Source organism: Melanaphis sacchari, unplaced genomic scaffold, assembly GCF_002803265.2.
Source record: "Melanaphis sacchari strain LSU unplaced genomic scaffold, SCAv2.0 Contig4_pilon_pilon, whole genome shotgun sequence".
NCBI classification, from domain to species: Eukaryota; Metazoa; Arthropoda; class Insecta; order Hemiptera; family Aphididae; genus Melanaphis; species Melanaphis sacchari.
The window spans coordinates 6,913,789-6,933,367 of record NW_020271335.1 but is presented as its reverse complement, the minus strand read 5'-3'; the positions used below and the strand labels follow the sequence as shown (position 1 = coordinate 6,933,367).

Here is a 19,579-nt window from a genome sequence, read left to right as displayed (position 1 = left end):
AATTAATTTAATAAAATTTTTATTTGTGGATGAATCCATGATTAAAAACTTAATAATTCCAGTATATATTTTTGGAAAAAAATATCAAATTGAAATAATTGATTGCGAGTTATGACTGCACAAAGTAAATAATAAATATACGCAATTTCGGAATCCATGTGTATCGGGCGATAAAAATCATCGCCCCGGCGGCAGTATTATTATTGTGTTCCCCCTTCTTAGTTTTTGTATTCCGATCATAGTTATGACGAGCGACTTTTAATATCACCCAAGCATCGCATACGCTGCTCGCGGATCTTGGTAAATCGTTATCGGTTATCGATTTTCAGAAGCTACAGTGTTGAATGATTTATTTTTAAACTCCCGTTATCTGATAATGTTTTCATAATACTTAATAATGTAAATATTATAGAAAACACAATTTTTATTTTTGATAATATTATACTACAATATAAAATTAAAAATTGATAATAAACTTATACATTTGTAATAAATGATAATTTTAGAAGGGGGCGATCGCCCCATCGCCCCTATCTACGAGCCGCCACTGCATAATATACGATTTTGTATCTAAAGATAATTTAAATAATTTTTTTAAAGTTTGCAAATTTTGACTAAACTAATTATTCAGTAAATGTTCTACTTTTTATTTATATTTAATTTATTATTTGTTCACTAAATTAATACACGCGCATGCACGTTTAATGTATTTTGGAAATAAGTAAATAATTTATGTTTTAAATATGTCGTTAAGGACGTTAAGTAAGTAATATTTTAATAAGTTTATTCATATTATGTACTGATGTTTCAGTATATATTTTAATGGACTTCATATCTGTGTATATTTTGTTTATCAAAATGTATCATTTTGTCTTATTTAAATCTTAACTAACTATATAAACAGTTAAATTTATGACTAAAATTAAATTATTGTAGTAATGTTTTAAATATATTTGAATATTTTATTATAATGAGAAATTACACGTAAGTTTTCTGTATTTTAATATTTTTTTATTTAACTATAGGTAAATTTTAAATCGATTTAACAATTTCAAATATCTCTCTAACGTACAATGATCTGAAAATAATCTTTATGTTGAAAACAAGAAATAAACTCATTGTTAATAATCTAAGTATATGATATATAATATAAATAAACAAGATAATATAAGATAAAAATTATGCATTTTTATGTTTGACCAGTTTTTGTCAAAATTGAATTATTTATTTTATTATAATTAAATAATGAATAACCAAAGGAAAATTTTCACCTAGTGTTTACGTTACAATTTTCTGTGTATCGTAAAATATATGTTTTCAAGATATTTATAAGTAATTATAACAGTTGAAATTTTAAATTTTTTTTAGTTTTTTTTTTTTTAATTATTAATAAAAAATTTTGCTTAGTCAAAATCCTTGAAAATATTTTACAAGGTTTCCTTATAAGTTGTTTATAATTGAAATAATTAAAAATAAATTTACTAGGTACTAATCTTTATAAGTGTTTGAAGTTTAACATTTTTATGACATTAATGAGAATGATTAACATGTAAATTATCTATTGAAATAATTTTAGTTATTTTGTTGTATTTAAAAAACGAATTACCGTTGGTAATTGTAATTGTAAATTATGATATTATCATTTTCTATACATGGTATAACTTTTAAATTATGTTGACTTTTTTGAGCTGTTACTTAGGCATGAGAAATGTTCGATTTCTTTAGTTTTGTTTGTATAAATTATGTTAAAATTGTTTTTGCTCGGTTATAAATCTGGACAATTTAATACAAAATCTCTCACAAGTTGTTTTTATTACTATATTAAAATATTTAAAATACAAACATGCAATTTTTTTGTAAGTTCTTTTGCTAAAAAATCTTAAAATTTATAAATACAATTATTTTATTCGTAAGTTCGAATTTAGACCAAATTACATATTTAAATTTTAAATAACCATATTCATTATTTTGTATAGTATAAAAACATAATTCGTGAGGACTTCCAATTTGTACCTACGTATATTATTATGTATTATAAACTCAATAATATTTTCAAAAGTATTGTTTTCGCAAAATAATTATTGATCAATTGTATTACTATAGTAAAATAAATTACTCTAATAACAAATTGTATCTATATTGATACTTATTTTTATTTATTCATCGTCTTATAAAATTAAGAAGATTAACTATTGTGAATTATAAATAACAAATATATCCACCGTATAAAAATATCAAAATTAAAAATAAATACTAGTTTCCATCGGCAATAAATTAACTCTTAGAGTAAATGATAAGCAAAAGTACTTTAATAGTTTAATGTTCGTATTCTGTTGGCTATTTTTTTTTAAATGTTTTGATTAGATTAAATCGTTTCAAAATTACTATTTAATACTGTTGTTAATGTATTTTAATAACTATATTCGCTTATTTTTGTGTGGGCAACAAATTTTAGTATAGTTATTCTTAAGATGTGATTGATTTAATATAAGACGATCATTATTTTAGAGTGTAATTATGACTTAGCTATTATGGTATTACGTTGAATTGATTATTTAATATATGTACAATACTCGGTATAATATATAAGTATATAAGTATGATTTATTTTAATTATTGAACAATTGAATACTATATTGCCTTTATTGTTTAAAATTTTGTAAATAATGCTATAAAATTGTATGATTGAAATACCCAAAGGAAATAATCTTATACTAGCTAAGCTAATTATATTTAGTATACATAGCGTATCTACCAAGTATATGCACTTCCAAGTATGAGTAATTGGTTAATAAATTGCATAATTCAACAAAAGTGTATGATGTGTTTGTAAATATTTTAAAATTTAAATTGATATAAACTGCAAATTAAATTTTGTTTTAATAATTTTATTATTGTTATATATACAAGTATATTATGTATTACGTATATTATATTGTAATAATAATTATTGCTCAAGGTAGAAGAGATGGTAAAGACATGGTAATGAACTTCCATAGAAAATTTTTTTCAAATTATTGGTATCCCATAAAATTATATCGAAATTCCATTAGAAGGTTTAAATTGAATATAAGAAAAGAATAAATAGATCTGTTCCGACTTTAATTTAATGTTTTTATTCCTATCCTATCGTAGTATCTTGAAATATCTAGTTATGTTTTTTTTTATTTTATCATGCATTGGCGAATACAAATATTGAATATAATAAATAATTTATTCGGGTTATATTTAAAATTGAATACTAATGCTTGGAATCAGATAAAAAAGAATAATATTAAAGAAAAGAAAATATTTAGGATAGAAATATTTTTGTTAAAATTGTTAATCAAAACACAATTAATTTTGAATAATATTATTACTTTTATCTTGAATTTGAAAGAAACTTTTATAATCTGTACCCAATTATACCTAGGTTATTTGAAAAAAATAATAATAAGTACATGGGATATATATTAGAGGAAACTATCTCTTTGAAATTATGGTAAAATAATTAAAAAATAATATCAGTAATATCTCAATTTATTACTCACCAGAACCAACCAATACAAAAATCGAAGGACAGCCTGATTGTATTTCAGATTTTGATTGAATTTTAAATTTATTATCCATGTAAAGTTACCGTTTTACACATTTTTACCTTTAATTTAATGTATTTTTTCTTTTTAGTTGCATTTTTATAATATGGTTTATTATTTTTTGTTATCTGTTTCTTTGGTGTCCGTTGACCTAAAAACCTAGTCGAAACCTATATTCGACCACAGAAATAATTTTCACTGAAACAATAGCTGTAAGTACAGATAAGTCTTTCATTATTGTCAAAATAATGAATATTATTTCTGTTTCTGTTTATTTTAATTTTTAAATTATTTCGATATAAATATACTACATGTATATATGTATGTATGGGTGGTTTTTAATCATACCATAATATATTTGAAAAATAAATATAAAACTTAATGTGTTATTATTATTATTTTTAAATTTAAATTATTATAAAAATTATAATAAACGTATGTATAAAGAAACTTTTAAAGTGAAATATATTATATATAAAATCAACTTTAGCAATTATACACTAAAACATTGCAGTGTAGTATAATATGTATATATACAAACACTTGAAAGTGGATTAGTACGTCATATTATAATATAGTCATCAATCATTCATGAAGTGCTTAGCAAAATTAAAAATAGTTTTTAAAATATATTTTTATTCTGAGCAGAGTGTTTTAATTTTAAATATATTTTTTGTTTGTCTTTTATAATTTTTAAATTAAATTAGTGTCTATGATAATATTTTGAAAGCTCATTAAACTATACTGAGATTTTAAATTAAAATCATTTAAAAATTTCATGAAAAACATAAATTATTATACACTATAATTGTATTTTGTATATATTTATGATAATTCATTATTTTAACTATTTATACAATTCTGTTTTTATTTTATATTTTGGTTTTGACATTAGCTTCACATAAGTTTCACTTTATCTATATGCACTTGCTCGTTTTTCAATATTCTAAAGTTCTAACTAAAAATTAAAACGGAATTCTGTGATTATAGGCTAGAGTATAAGTTACTGTTATACAGATTATACGTCAAACAGATATATCTGAATATGTTTTTATTTTTTAGTATGCCTTTATACTCTTTTTAACATGGTATGATATAACCAGTTAACATTTAAAATATTTGTAAAACTTAAATATCTATTTCGTAAAAGTTATAAAAATATATAATAGTAAAGGATAAAAAACTTTTGACTGTATATACAAAAACTAAAAAATATACTGATTGGTTAAATAAAAGGGTAACATATGTTGTTTAGCGTAAAGGTGCATATGTCATATTGTCAAATACCTATAAACGAAAAAATTACTTATTTAATTTATAAATGATTTAACAACTAATAATCGTTACAAAAATGTTTTTATTTTGTTTTATATAATTTAAGTTTAACCATTTTTGATAATTTATAATGATGATTAGATTAAATTTAATTTAATGTACTGTTTAATAAAAATATCTGTCTTAAACAATGCATTTTGTTGAGCGTTTGTCAGATTCGTTTCCACGTGTAGCGTCATCTTAATTATTGTATTAACACGTGCAAAGTTATACCAATATTGTAATATTATATTATTAAATCTGATTGAAAGTGGTTTCTCACACATAAAAATAAAATTAGTAAATCGCCCGCAGTACATTATTATTGATTAAATGTAGTTTTTTAACTATAACTCTTCGCGTGTATTTCTAATATATTACCCAACTTATTAAGTACAATGTTCCGCTGCATAGTAATAAGTCTAATAATATATATCGTATAATAATATATAGGGTGATTTACCAAACACGCTCATTCCTTGATTATTAATTTATCTTATTATTATTACTATTAGTAATACAAATTAATTATAAATTATTAAATTATGCTTAAAAATAGAGCTCCACAAATCATTTTTCGTATAGAATATCGAAAATCGTAAGTATCTGAATGACTTACTCAATAACGAAGTATACTAAATATCTATATTACACAGCGACTTATTTGATTGAAAAATAAAATAAATTATTTTAATGTAAATGTAAATTGTTGAAAAAAAAAATACTGAACATGGGGTATTCTTAATTGAAAAAAATAAATTTATATTGCTACAGTTAGTCATTTCCTAAATGGCTCAAAAAATATAAGCATTAAAAAATGTAGCTTTTTATTATTCTTAAAAATTCAATAAATCAGATTTTGAAAAAATGTATAATTAAAGGATAAAATATAAATGAGCTTACTTTGTGCAACATTTTGTATATGATATACTAATGATAACATAATCTAACAACAGTGATCGGCAGACGGTGGCGGCGGTGTAGTATGGACATCCGTGCAGTTTGCAATTTACGCCGCACCATTGGAACAATATGCGCGTAAATTTACGTGGGTGGGGGCGGCAAAGACGAAGACGATGCGTTAAGTTATATTATATTATTATATACATTGAACTGCTAGGTTGTCGTGACAACGGTTGTTTGGAACGCTGCATCGCTGGTGAATTCAAATAGGGGTTCAGGTGTATGCAGAAGGGTCGGTTGAGGAGTAGGGGTATTCCCAGGTTTTGTGCGCCCGGCAAGCGTTAAACTGTCCGTGTACGGGGTTCAAATGCAAATTTCTGAAGTTGTTTTACTCCTTTCATTACCAAATCTAACTGATATCTCAGCTCCCTTGACAATTACATAGCTTAAACCGCTAAATGTTTTTTGTATGTGTTTATTATAAAAGTATAAGGTATAAGGTATAAGCACATCATATATATATTGAAAATAGATAAACAACAACGTACAAATATATGATATATGTATTGATATACACATACAATACATATATTGTTTTGGTGAATTTAGTTTTGTAGTTTTGTTTTGTATTATATGTTACGAGTTAAATACCTTGGTGATAATTCACCAAGTATGTATAGCTGTATATTTTTAATTAAAAAATGTATTTATTCAAATTCTTGAGTTTTTTTATTAATTCTATAAACTTTTGTTTTTAAAATGAAAACTGCATTTTTTACTGTATATTGGTGGATAATTGGTTTGTAAATTTTGATGCACCTACTAAAAAATTTAAACAAGTTATTTTTCAGTTATCAAAAGGTCATTGATTTAATAACCCTTAAATATGATTTAATAAAATATAAAACATGTAATATTAGATCCAGAACCTATTTATTATATTTAGACAATTTAAATAAAATTATAAATATTGATAGATTTATATTAATTATTATTAAAACTTTTAAATCACCATATTATGTTTAATGTAACATATTATGGGTATCCTACGTATACTTTTGTCATTACAGATCTCAGTTTGTCTATATCACAAATAGGTACTACTTTAGATTACCCCCAAATAAAAATTTCTATTTTGTCACGGCCTTTAAAATTATTTTTCTTCTATATACACAAATATTTTATATTTATTGGCTACCTTAAATTAAAAATTAGTAACCTCAAGGGATTCGTGATTTCTTGATTGATAATAGCTGATCTTTAAAGAAACATATTTAGAAAGAGGTTGGAAATTATAAACATTGAATGCAATTTTAAATTATACGACAATGTTTTTGTTAAAATCTTTATACGCATTATTTATATCAACGAGATCACTGGCTTATTAGTTATTTAATTTACTTAATAAATAAAATTACGCTGATAATTATAAAATTAGATAAATAATCGACGTCTGATGACAAAAATACATACTTTGTTTGGTAAGGTATTTTCACTTATATAGACGTACTTCAGTGACGTATTGACGGGGGGGGGTAGGGGTTTTAACCCCCATAAGAAAACATATATAATGATTTATTTTATGGAATATTACAATTAACAAAGGTTTTTTATCCACATATATGTTTATAAATGTTAACCCCCCCCCACCCATAAACGAATTCTGCGTACGCCACTGACCGTAATTTATTCGTTTTGTTTTGGTTTTATTTAGGTATTTTGGTTATAAAGTATCGACCAACATAATTAAAATAATAGATTTTTTTTAGATTCTGAGTAGTGCTATACAATGTACTTTTGTTATTGTGAATACACTTTTAGTTTAGGAATTGTTTAAATATTTTAAAACTTTGTTTTATATAGAGTATTATATTATTGTACTACTCGTATATTTTGTATAGTTTTAACAGAAATAAAATTCATATTGAATCATATTTAAATGCTTTAATTTTAAATGAATTGACACAGATTAATTATTTACTATTTTTTAATTGTAATTAAAATTGTTGATTTTTGAATAATTAAATATTTTTATACTCCTAGTTAAACTGAAATGCTATAATATTTGTTTTTTAATTGCTGTATTTTTTATGAAGTTTTTATAAAGTAGCTTTTTAGGCAAAAGTTTTATTTTTCATTTTTGCGTTAATTGAGAATCGAACACTACAATAGTATTTAAATATCTGATTTTCAATTAAATTTAAATCACATTTTTAGTAAACTGAGCTTTCTTCACAATTGTTTTTCATCACAAATTTATCAATTGTTTTAAAATTTCAAAACATTTGCTTTAGTGAATAGTATTCAACAACCAGTTTCAGTACTATAATTGTTTTAAGCTTAATATTTATATCATAAAAATAACATGGTTATATAATTTTGACTTAATATTATATCTAAAGTATAAAGATTATACCGGAACGTGTATTATTTAGTTTAATGACTGACAAAAAAAATGATTAAGGACAATAGATATTGTGTTTAAATTTTAGTAAAAATATGTAAGTACCTAACTTATTTAACTATTTAAAAAAAATTACCATAAGTTTTTCTTTTTCAAATAAAAGATATATTAGTTTTTTTAAATATTTCATGGTCATTATTACTTATTTTTAGGTAATGACTGTAATAACGTAAAAATCAGCATATCATTGCATGCCATTAGTAAAACAATTGAAGAAAATGTGTACATATAATTTGAATGAATTTAATATTTAAAAGTATAAAGGTCAAGGATACAAATAACAAATTTATAATAATTAATTTAGTTTTATTTAAATAAAAATTGGTTGTATTTTAATAGGTTAGTTCTAAGTACACATGTAGGTCCTTGTATAAAAAAAATATACCATCACGTAGTAAATTTATTTATTTATATCTAAGCACTCTCAAGTTTTATGGTTTAAATAATATAATAACGATACATTACATGGCTAACATTAACTACATACCACAACTTTATGCCTATTTGCGCTGATATATATATATATTTTCTAATAGTATTATTGTAGTGAATGAACCTTGTATTCAATTTTAGATGAGATTAATTGTTTTAATTACAATCTTATATCCTTGTTTTAAAGCAAAAAATTTGGTATAAAGCTACTTTTTAATAATTCGTGCGTATTAAAAATTGTTTGATGAAGTTCTCCATTAATTAAGATTTATCAAAATTGTTATGTTATAATTTTTACTCTTTATTAACCTTTAAGTAAAAGTAGTCATGAAAGACATTTTTTAATTAGTGTTTATGCTTATAAATGATAATGTATTTCATTTATATCTATTATCTTCAAATTAGTTTGTTTTCTTGTTAAATTTAGTTATCATATTAGGTGCAAAGTTTAATGATCCGTTTGTTAATAATTTCGTTTTGTATTTAATGTTTCATTAGTTAAAGTAAATTATTTTATCAGATGTAATATAGTTATTTATTAGTAGAGTTAATTTATAAAAAAAAAACTGCTTTAAAGAATTCTTTTTGACCATATATCAACGCCAATAAAAAATGACTTAACATTTTTTTAATTCAATTTCATTAATTAATTTAATACATGTTTTAATGTTAAGGGAAGTCTAATAAGTCTATTGAAAAATTTAATTAGAAAAGACTCATTATCAATTCTTTTAATCAGTTATCTACATTATCTTGGAATTGTTATTCGCGACATGTAAAAATATAAGACTATAGATTATATTAAATTTTATTTTTAACTATTTTATATATGTTAAACTATTATGTTAAATCTAACTTAATTTCTTGGGGATTACCTATTTGTGCCAAAAAAAAAATTCGTTTTCGGTACAGCCTGTTTGTGCCAAATAAAAAAGGTATGTTTTTTCCAACAGCCCATTTGCGTCATATTTACCTGCGTTAAAATTTAAAATTATAAAATTGGTTATAATTTGTATATTTAAAATATGTCGTATCTGTAACGTATAAAAAAAGTTATTTTTATAAGTCTATACATTTTAAATATAACTGCTGCATATAAGCGTGTGTCTGTCATAGACATAAGTATTCGTTCTAGGAAAATTATTTTAACTGAAATGAATAACTATACAATTGATTCAGATTTTACGAAAAAGTATTTACTATGCTTGTAAAAAATCTTTTTCTTCAAAACCTAAATCTGTGTTTGATGTTCATTAAGCATTGATCGATATAAATTTTACTACTTTTAAAAACGAAGATTAAAATGTGTATTGTTGATTATTATTTAAAAAAAATTCATACAATTTACTATTATTATCGATATCTTATCATTTTCAAAAAAATATGTACTTACTATTTATTACCTATTGCTTAAAATAATTTGTATTGTTGGTTATTATTTTTAAATATTCGTACAATTGACTATAATTTAAATAAAATTGTATTGATTATTATTTGAGAAAAAAATATAATACTTTATTATAACTATACCAGGTACATTTTTCGCAAATTGACTGTCGGAAAAAATATACCTTTTTTTATTTTGGTATAAATCAGCGATGCCCATTTCTTGAGATACATATAATATTTTAAATTACCTAAATTAACACTTAAACTTTATAAAATGCTAAAAAGTTCAAAAACAAAGTTTCATTTTTTAAACACTATTATCATTAAGGAATTTCACATAACATAGTTTATATTCTTTAAATTATATATTTTTTACACATCTTAATACTGCAGTAAAGTTGGCTATAATATTGTTTTTATAGTACATTAAAGATTATTTAGTGTCTATATTATTTAAAAAAAACAAATAGTACAAACTAAATTCACCCTTTACAGTCGCTGACATGACATGTGGGCGTAGACCTGGGTCGATTAGATAACAATGTCGCGTCATAAATCCGCAGTATCGCTAAGCAGTCAAGTCTACTCTACGGATCACTTGATAATTTATATCGTCAATTTTATTGTTTTTACAAATTCATATGTAATACATTTCTAAATTACTTTTACTATATGCGGTACATACAGTGAAATGACGCTTAAAACACTATTCTGAAGGAAACAGAGAGAACGTTTTATTGTATAATGTAATATACTATTATATGAACCGGGTATTTGCTGAAATCGACAAAAGCAAAACTAAATTGAACGAAAACTAAAGGTTGCAAAAAAATATTTTTGTTTCTACCTAAAACCCCATGAATATCTCATTATTTACACGATTTTGGCATAATTTTGTTATGGGTGGTTTTATTTGTTTTTTATTTTTATTTTCTTGACGATTATTTATTTTTCTTTCTCGCTACGTAATCTCTATTTCAGGACTAATTTTGAGAGCCTATATAACGATGTGAACATGACGTGTTAAGATTTCAATATCCATATTTAATAGTATATAAGTATATACATTTATTGAATGGAATCATTAGAATTTTGAATCTTAGAATTAAATGTCGTTTTATTTAAAAAAAAAAACTTAATCTCTAGATTTTCTTAATACACACACACATAATATATATATGGAGTTTCAACAACAATATTTAAAGTTTATAATAAAGGATGAACTTATTCTAAAAATATAGTTTATTTTTATAATGTGAAATAAATAAAAATGAAAAAAAAAATTATGTATACATATAGGTACTACAAATACTAACATTTTGTAAATTCATCGATTACATGTATATATATGAGGAAACTAGGTACTATTAAAATGTCAAGTTTAAGTTCTTTAGCTAAGATTTGATAATAAAAAACTCAAAATCAAAATTGCATTTTAAAATTGTAAATCTTTAAAAGATATAATGTGATAATATAGATACTATTTTAATTTTAATTATTGTATATAGTTAGCAAAATATAATAAGACTAATTTTATTGTTCAAGTATCTAAGAAAAAATTAATTTTTTTTTTTCATAACTTTAAAAAACTCATTATATTTTACTTTGTGAAATTATTTACTAAATCGTATTTATTTTATAGAAATTTAGACTTAAATTTTTCGAAATAATTTTTAATATTATTTTTAAATGGCAATATATTTTTGATTAGCGTTCAGCATTTCGTGATATGTCCTCGATTTTTAATACATTGGGATCGATGCATGATATTACTGTATCGGTCATACATGTCATGCGTTCAGTTTTTCAAATAATTTTAATTTTTCGATTTTTCATTGAAATATATCTTGTAGGTATAGGTATAATTTAATTAATTTTAATTGTAGATAATATAATTGATTTTCATATAATAATCGTAAATTATTTGTATACAATATAATATTTGCTTCATCATTTTATTTTAAATTTCAATTATTGTAAAATAATACTTGTGATAATAATAGTAATTAGTATGTATACCCATTAAACAAAAATTTTAAATGTTTTACGATCATATATTGTATATAATGTTAGCATTTTGGTATTGTGACATTGTGTTAATATTTTATAATATGAGCATAGGTATAACAATATTAAAATGCATTTGACGTACGTACGTTAAGTTACAGAATATTTTATACTCAAGTTTAGAATATTTAATCGATTATAATTATAATATGATTTTAAAAGTTAATATATAAATATTTATTAAACATAATGTATTCTATACGCGAGAAAAAGCTCTATGTTAAAAAAATAAAATGGCTATTATTACCTTGCTATTATTTAAAATAAAGAGAAACATGAAATCAAAGCGTTAATTATAGAGTATTGACTATAAATGGCTATTGTAATTGATTGATCGAATGTTACCCGCCAAAACATATTAATGAATCAACCATTGTATTGCTTGGATTGAGTTATTAACCATTTAGTTGATGGTCGATAAAAATGATGACAGGTGTATTAATATTTTTTTTCTATATTTTATTATTATGAAAAATCTAATAAATTACTTGTTTCATATAATTAAATTAGGTCTATATTTGCATTTAAATTAATTTTTAATAGTCAAAAATCGTTTTACGGTTGCATTTGATAATAATGTGTGTTGTTTTTTTTACAATTTTCAGGTGCAAAACCAGCAGAGTACCGCGGACGCGCATTTAGTGGATGAACCACTTTTTGATCCGTGTCCGTCGTTCTTGGGCTTTTGCGTTGCACATACATTCAGAAGACACGCGAAAAAATGGTTGTTAAAGTGACTGAAATAATCAAATTTGAAATGGCGATCGGTATGATACAATACATTATATATATTATATACACACTTTTTCTCACGATATAGTCTTAGCATTAGATGGAATGTATATTGCCTATAACATATTATAACGATGCAGTAACGTAGTTAATATTAATACGTATACATAATAATATAATAAAGTATTATATGTTCGGCAATCGTGCTTGTTTTAATATAGACGTGGTGCGGACGTTGCGACAGAAAATCATTGCCGTGTGTCGGAAGCTGGGTATTGGCATTTGTTTACGCACCGTCATACTGATATTTTGTCTCACATTCTTCTGGGTACAGATGCACATGTCTGACGTAGCCGACAACGAGACGTTACAGATACTAGCCAAGCCGGACGGACTACTGGACGCTAATGATTCTATGCTCCAACTGGTTCCACAGGTGCGATTTATATGTGCATACAAACAATATTAATCATACTTTTTGAATCATCCTGTATAATGACTAATGAGCTATAGAATTTTGATTACAGAATAATATTGGTATATATTATTTATTTATTTAATATTTTTATAGATATTTATTTATTTTCACGATAAATTTCGATGGTTTTTTAATTATAGCTTTCAAATTTTATTGATATTTTTATTTTACTTTTAAGTAATACATTACGTATTTATTTTTTGATGCTAAAATATGTTCTACATTTACCTTAATATTCTTATTCAAAATAAAGTACTCTTTACTTTTAATAACAATTTGATTAATCTAATCTATATTCACGTATAATATACGTATAACCTGTTTCATGCTCTTTTAATGATATTTATGCATTATCTACTACATGTTTATATCGGATATTTGAAGTCAAATCATAGGCGGATACTCGTGTTCAATTTCGTTTCTCCTGCACGATATAATATTGTATTGATTATATATATATATATACCTGCATAATAATTGTATCAAGCTTACATGTAGGTTTTACGTGTGTACTATAAACCTTATGATAGTTTATACTATATATATATATATATATATATATATATATATATGTATTAAGTATGTATATATATTTAACCATGTATATGTCGTAACCAGTGGTAGTTTAAAAAATTAAATGTCAGGGCTGTCATTAGTATAATTGCATTTGACTTTATAAGTACAAAACGGATCTGATGATATAATAGGTACTGTATACCAAACCTCTATAATATTAAATCAAATATTAGTAAGATGTATCTCATCGGAATCCATTGGCTAAATAAATGCATAAATAAAATTATTTAATTTTATAAAAATCATATTGTTCTATTTTACCATTTTTTTTTATTTTCTAATTTTTTGTATTTATATATTTTATGTATACAGCATTTGCACAAGTACTTGGTCGCGTTGCCCCAGCGTGGTGACCGTCCGCATCAGGCCATATTGCCCGGAAACGCCAGCGAACACGTTGCAACGACTGCCAGTCTGAACGCATCCGAAATACGACGTTTGATTGATCAGCAAAACTCCAAACAGATCGTTTTCAACGAAGATGTATATGGCCCATTACAAAACGATTCTCTAGTCATTGTCATACAAGTATGCAACTAAATTATTCGATATGTACCTTTATACATTATATATTTATGGACTTACAAATGCTGAATGCATAATTGTGTACTATAATTAATTCGTACTATGAATAGAAATGTCATTCATGTGTTTTCGCGTACTTATAATGTTTATTATTTTTAAATATACATAATATAAGACTTATTATACATTTCTGAATGAGTATTTGACACCTGCCTAACGGCCAGGAAATGATAGAATGTAATGACTGTAATTATATGATATTTTTATAATATTGTCATAATTCTATAGCCTGTATATATATATATACGATGTATGTTGAATTGATTGTTTTTTAGGTCCACACGCGTATTATGTATCTTCGGCACACCATAGTGAGTCTGGCTAGGGCGCGGGGCATCGAAAATGCATTGCTAATATTCAGTCATGACCATTATGATGAACAAATAAACGAACTGATACAGATGATAGACTTTTGCAAAACCATGCAGATATTTTATCCGTATTCTATACAAACGCATCCGGTTTCATTTCCTGGTGAATCTCCAGAAGACTGTCCCAGAGATATTTCCAAATCAGAGTAATTATTCAAATAACATTTAATATTTATTGTAATAATATATGTTAATAATTATAAAAAAATGCTGAACCTTCCTTATACTTAAGTTAAATTATTAAATATTATGATATTAACGTATGTTTCTTTTTTTCTATTTTTGTTTTCCTTTATGCCACATAGTGCGGTTAAACGGAAGTGTATCAACGCCATGCATCCGGATCAATACGGTCATTACCGAGAGGCGAAATTCACCCAAACCAAACATCATTGGTGGTGGAAAGCAAACAGGGTGTTCAATGAATTGGACATTGTCAGTAATTATTCAGGTGTGTAACGGATTCGTCGCTTACCTCTGGATCTCGAATATGTAACGAATTCAGATGTGGCAATATATTTGTAACCTATCTATATTCCATATGTTTTAACGGTGGTCAAATACTGTGTCGATTTATTTTTTTTCGCAAAAATTGCAATATTATCAATGTAATATATTTATATACGTAGGTACAGAATGATTCACAAAGCATGACTATCTCTATTTTTCCTTAAATAATAAATTTTGATTTGGGAATTTTTTAATATACTTAGGTATAATTATCAAATTTTAAAATATTTAGATTTTTTAAACTAAGATTTTTTTTTTTGGAGGAGGTTGTTTCGAGATCTAAGACATCTTTAAACTTCTGTTTATGAATTAGTCGAACGATATTTATATATCATTTAAATATAATTTTCAGGCCCAATCTTATTTTTGGAAGACGACCATTATGTAGCAGAAGATTTCATATACATGCTTAAGTTGATGGAAAAATCATGTAGCGTGGCGTGCCCACAGTGCAGTATATTGTCGTTAGGAACATACTTGAAAACATACAATTTTTATGGAGAAGCAAAGGTACGTTACAATACTTTTATATTTACATATGTATATGATATCCATGACCTCTGTGACATTTATGTTGAATATAATACGGTGTTAATTGATGACAATTTTTTCATTATGACTGTTGCGGTTTTGGATCGATTTTGAAACACACACAATACTTTACATAAACGCATAAACAAAATCGACGTATAATAGAAGGATATTTTAAGGGTAATACGTCGACAGCAAATATTTGCTGCAGAATTAACACCGCCGACTTGGAGTTTTAAAATAGTTCCTTCATTTTCACATTATGATAAGGTTGAACAGTTTTCCTTACTTGTACCTATATACTTTTTTTGCATGCATATATTATCTAATCCTATTAATTATTCCTATAACCCAATTTTAGTTTCTGTATTTTTTTCATTTTATATTAATAATTGAACCCGCTAAAAAAAGTATTATTTTCATATTCGATATAAAAATATCTGCATGCATATTGCATATTGCCTACTATAATCGCTACCGGTTTAATGTAATTATACTTTTAAAAAATCCAATGTATTTATTAGATGTTTTTCGTATAGTTGCATTTTATTACTTTTTTATCTCACATACAGAAAAGTGTGCAACATGAATTAAATATGTTTTAAAACGCAGATTGCTGAGAATAAATTTGTTTCATAAGTATATGTAGTAATTTAGGTGCATTAACCTTGAACTGTTGGTTATTAGTTAGAAGCCTCTACGCGACTTGTCCGCCATGCAGTTTATCAATACGTTTAATTTAAGGAATAAGGTAAAATGTATTCCTATCGGCTATCAATCTTAGTTCGTTTGTACTAATGGTAATTTACTAATTAAAATTAATAAGTGGACATTTACCCAACTAGCTAAATAAATAAAACTGTTTAAATTGCATTACAATAAGCCATACAATTATTTCGCCAATTGACGTGGATGTGTGTCTTGATTATACTTAATACTTTTGAATGTCTGTTTTGCATAATTAATAAAATTTGTTTAGGGTTCAGTAGTAGTCATAGAAGCTAATAATTTAAATTTCTCTTGAATTGATTAATCAAACTAATTAAAATAACTTGTTAATTTAATTTAATTTGTTTAATTATTTACAATAATATCATATAGGTACTAAGAGAAAGTATTAAAAAAATTAATTTTAATGCAAGTTAAGTAATACCTATTTATTCATATTGCTAAAAATATATACTTGTAATATGGAATATTTATAAGAATAGAATTTTATCATTATATAAGCAATTAAAATACTTAAAATAACTTGAAATAAATTGAATTAATTTCATTTTTGAATACCCTAGCAATTTATTTTTTATATAAAATAAAATGATAAAGTACTAAATTTTTAATATCTAACATACCCGATAGCATAAAAATACAGACTAAATAACAACAATAAACGTACTAAACTTACAAAGTTAACAAAATCTTTAATTTTAAGAAACTTAAAATTTATAAATATTATTATTATTATTATTACTATTTTATTTCTTTGAAGCTTAAATTTTTTCAATGCGATTACTGATTGTGTAATTTTTATCAAGCAAGGTATGATATTCTTCAAATAGTTCATATCATTTAATTATTTATAGTTTTATGAGATATTATTGCTAACAGTTAGGTACCAAAATTAATTTTGATTATTAGCATGAATTGTTTGCTTGTTCAGAGTTGTATGTTATTAAATTTACAACTATTAATCTGTCTTATGGAAAGAAAATGACATAAATTGTCAAATATACTTTAGGTATTATTATACCAATTAAGCATTTAGTTTCTAAAACTGTTTTTATAAAACTAATAAAATCTATAAAAAACAATTTTATGTTTGTTATATCTGTTAATTCTTTTTAATATTTAATATTATGATTGTACTAAAATTATTGTTAATTTTAACAAAAACATTGTTTAATGGATTTTTTGGCTTACACTCCTAAAAGTATGTAGTTTTCTTTAGTTTATATTTGTTTGATTGATGTATAATAAATTACATTTTTTACTGTTAATTTATATGGAATATCTTTAAGGTAGTACTTTGTGTTGATTTTATATTTTGACTGTTCTAGTTATGTTAATTTGAGCATTTAAATAGTTGATGTAACAACAATTATTAGTTATTTTTGTGGCATAAATTACATATTGTATTTGTATATTATATAACTCTTAATTTAAATGTTGATAGAAGTCAAAGAACTTAGCATTATTACTCATTACTTAAAGGTTTTTTTTACTTTTTACTTGTTTGTTTTATCTTTTTCTTTAAGTGTGTAAACTATAAATGTATTTTATAAATTTAAATTAACATCTATTGATTTAAAGACGAAAAAAGGTTAATTAATAATAATTACTTTATAGAATTATTTTCAGTGGTTGCTATAAAAATGTTGCATTGATTTATTTAACAGTAGTTGGTTCTTGAATTACTTTAGTTAATGCATTGCATTGTGATTGAAGAACATACTTTAGCTAATATTATTAGTTATATGTATGTTTTGATAATAATAAGGTTTTTTTAAGCATGTGAATTTATTGTTTCATTTTGTGTTAGATTTTTTATTAATAAATAAAAATAAAGTAATTTAAATAATATACATGTTTCATTTACATTTAAATTCATGAACAATTTGTATAATATTTAAAAAATTTTAGGCTGAAATTTCTCAATGGATTAGCAGCAAGCATAATATGGGTATGGCATATAATCGAACTGTTTGGAAACAGTTTGTTGATTGTGCTGATACATTCTGCAAATATGATGATTACAACTGGGATTGGAGTCTGCAGAGTGTATCCAATAATTGTCTTAGCCATGAGTTTAAAGTGTTTGTCCTCAAAGCTCCTAGAGTATTTCATATTGGTGAATGGTAAGTGTTCATAAAATTAAAACATTCATGTATAAAATAATAATGTAAATTATTTTTCTTGTATAGCGGTGTTCATCATAAAAAAAGTTGTTTTGATATGGCGCTCATAGCTAAAGTTCAAAAACTGCTTAGTTCAGTATATAAATATTTATTTCCAGAGAAATTAGAAGTAACCTATGCTCCAATCAAAAAAAAAGTATTGCACAAAGGAAATGGTGGATGGGGTGATGTTCGTGATCATAAACTATGTTTGCAAATGGTAAATCGCCTTTGGTGACATTTGGCACTTAATTTTTAATATTTATTATATTAAAGAAATAGATAAGTTCCTATATTATGGAGTATAGACCTCCTAAATGTGTAGACATAATATTCAATATTGTAATTTTGTAATATGTATTGTTATGTCTATGCTTGAACCAAGTCTTATTTATTGTATTGTTTTTATTATTATTATTATCATTATTTTTGTTCAGTTATTATTATTTTTTTATTGGGTGAAATTTGATTTTTATGTATATTGTTGCCATAATTGCGCTCAAGAGTTTTATTTTTATGTAGTACGGCAACTACTATAAGTTATATTTAAGGTTTGATAACTAATACATTATTTATATATTAATGCATTCATAATATTTTTTAAATATCACTATTGGTTTTATTTGGTATGAATTTATATACCATAGTGATTTTTAAATTATATTGTCGGTATAACTAATAAGTTTTATATTGACACAAAAAATAAATACTTAACTTTATCCTATTCAACATAGCAACTGAAAAAAAAAATAGAGTAC

The 19,579-nt window shown here is 24.1% G+C and overlaps 1 protein-coding gene across 3 annotated transcripts in view; it reads left to right on the top strand.

Annotated features, from left to right (window-relative positions):
- Window positions 1–19,273, top strand: part of LOC112598765 (alpha-1,6-mannosyl-glycoprotein 2-beta-N-acetylglucosaminyltransferase) — a 45,063-nt gene extending 25,790 nt beyond the window's left edge. For 2 of the 3 annotated variants that reach the window (XM_025345365.1, XM_025345364.1), the window contains exons 2-10: window positions 12,750–12,911; window positions 13,098–13,312; window positions 14,243–14,458; window positions 14,791–15,032; window positions 15,192–15,337; window positions 15,749–15,906; window positions 16,093–16,197; window positions 18,568–18,782; window positions 18,849–19,273. In XM_025345365.1, coding sequence (XP_025201150.1) covers window positions 12,866–12,911; window positions 13,098–13,312; window positions 14,243–14,458; window positions 14,791–15,032; window positions 15,192–15,337; window positions 15,749–15,906; window positions 16,093–16,197; window positions 18,568–18,782; window positions 18,849–19,059 — 1,554 coding nt within the window. In that variant the 5' untranslated portion in view covers window positions 12,750–12,865 and the 3' untranslated portion in view covers window positions 19,060–19,273. The remainder of the gene's footprint in view (window positions 1–12,749; window positions 12,912–13,097; window positions 13,313–14,242; window positions 14,459–14,790; window positions 15,033–15,191; window positions 15,338–15,748; window positions 15,907–16,092; window positions 16,198–18,567; window positions 18,783–18,848) is intronic. The other variant, XM_025345366.1, reaches the window with a different exon arrangement.
- Window positions 19,274–19,579: the final 306 nt, after the last annotated feature.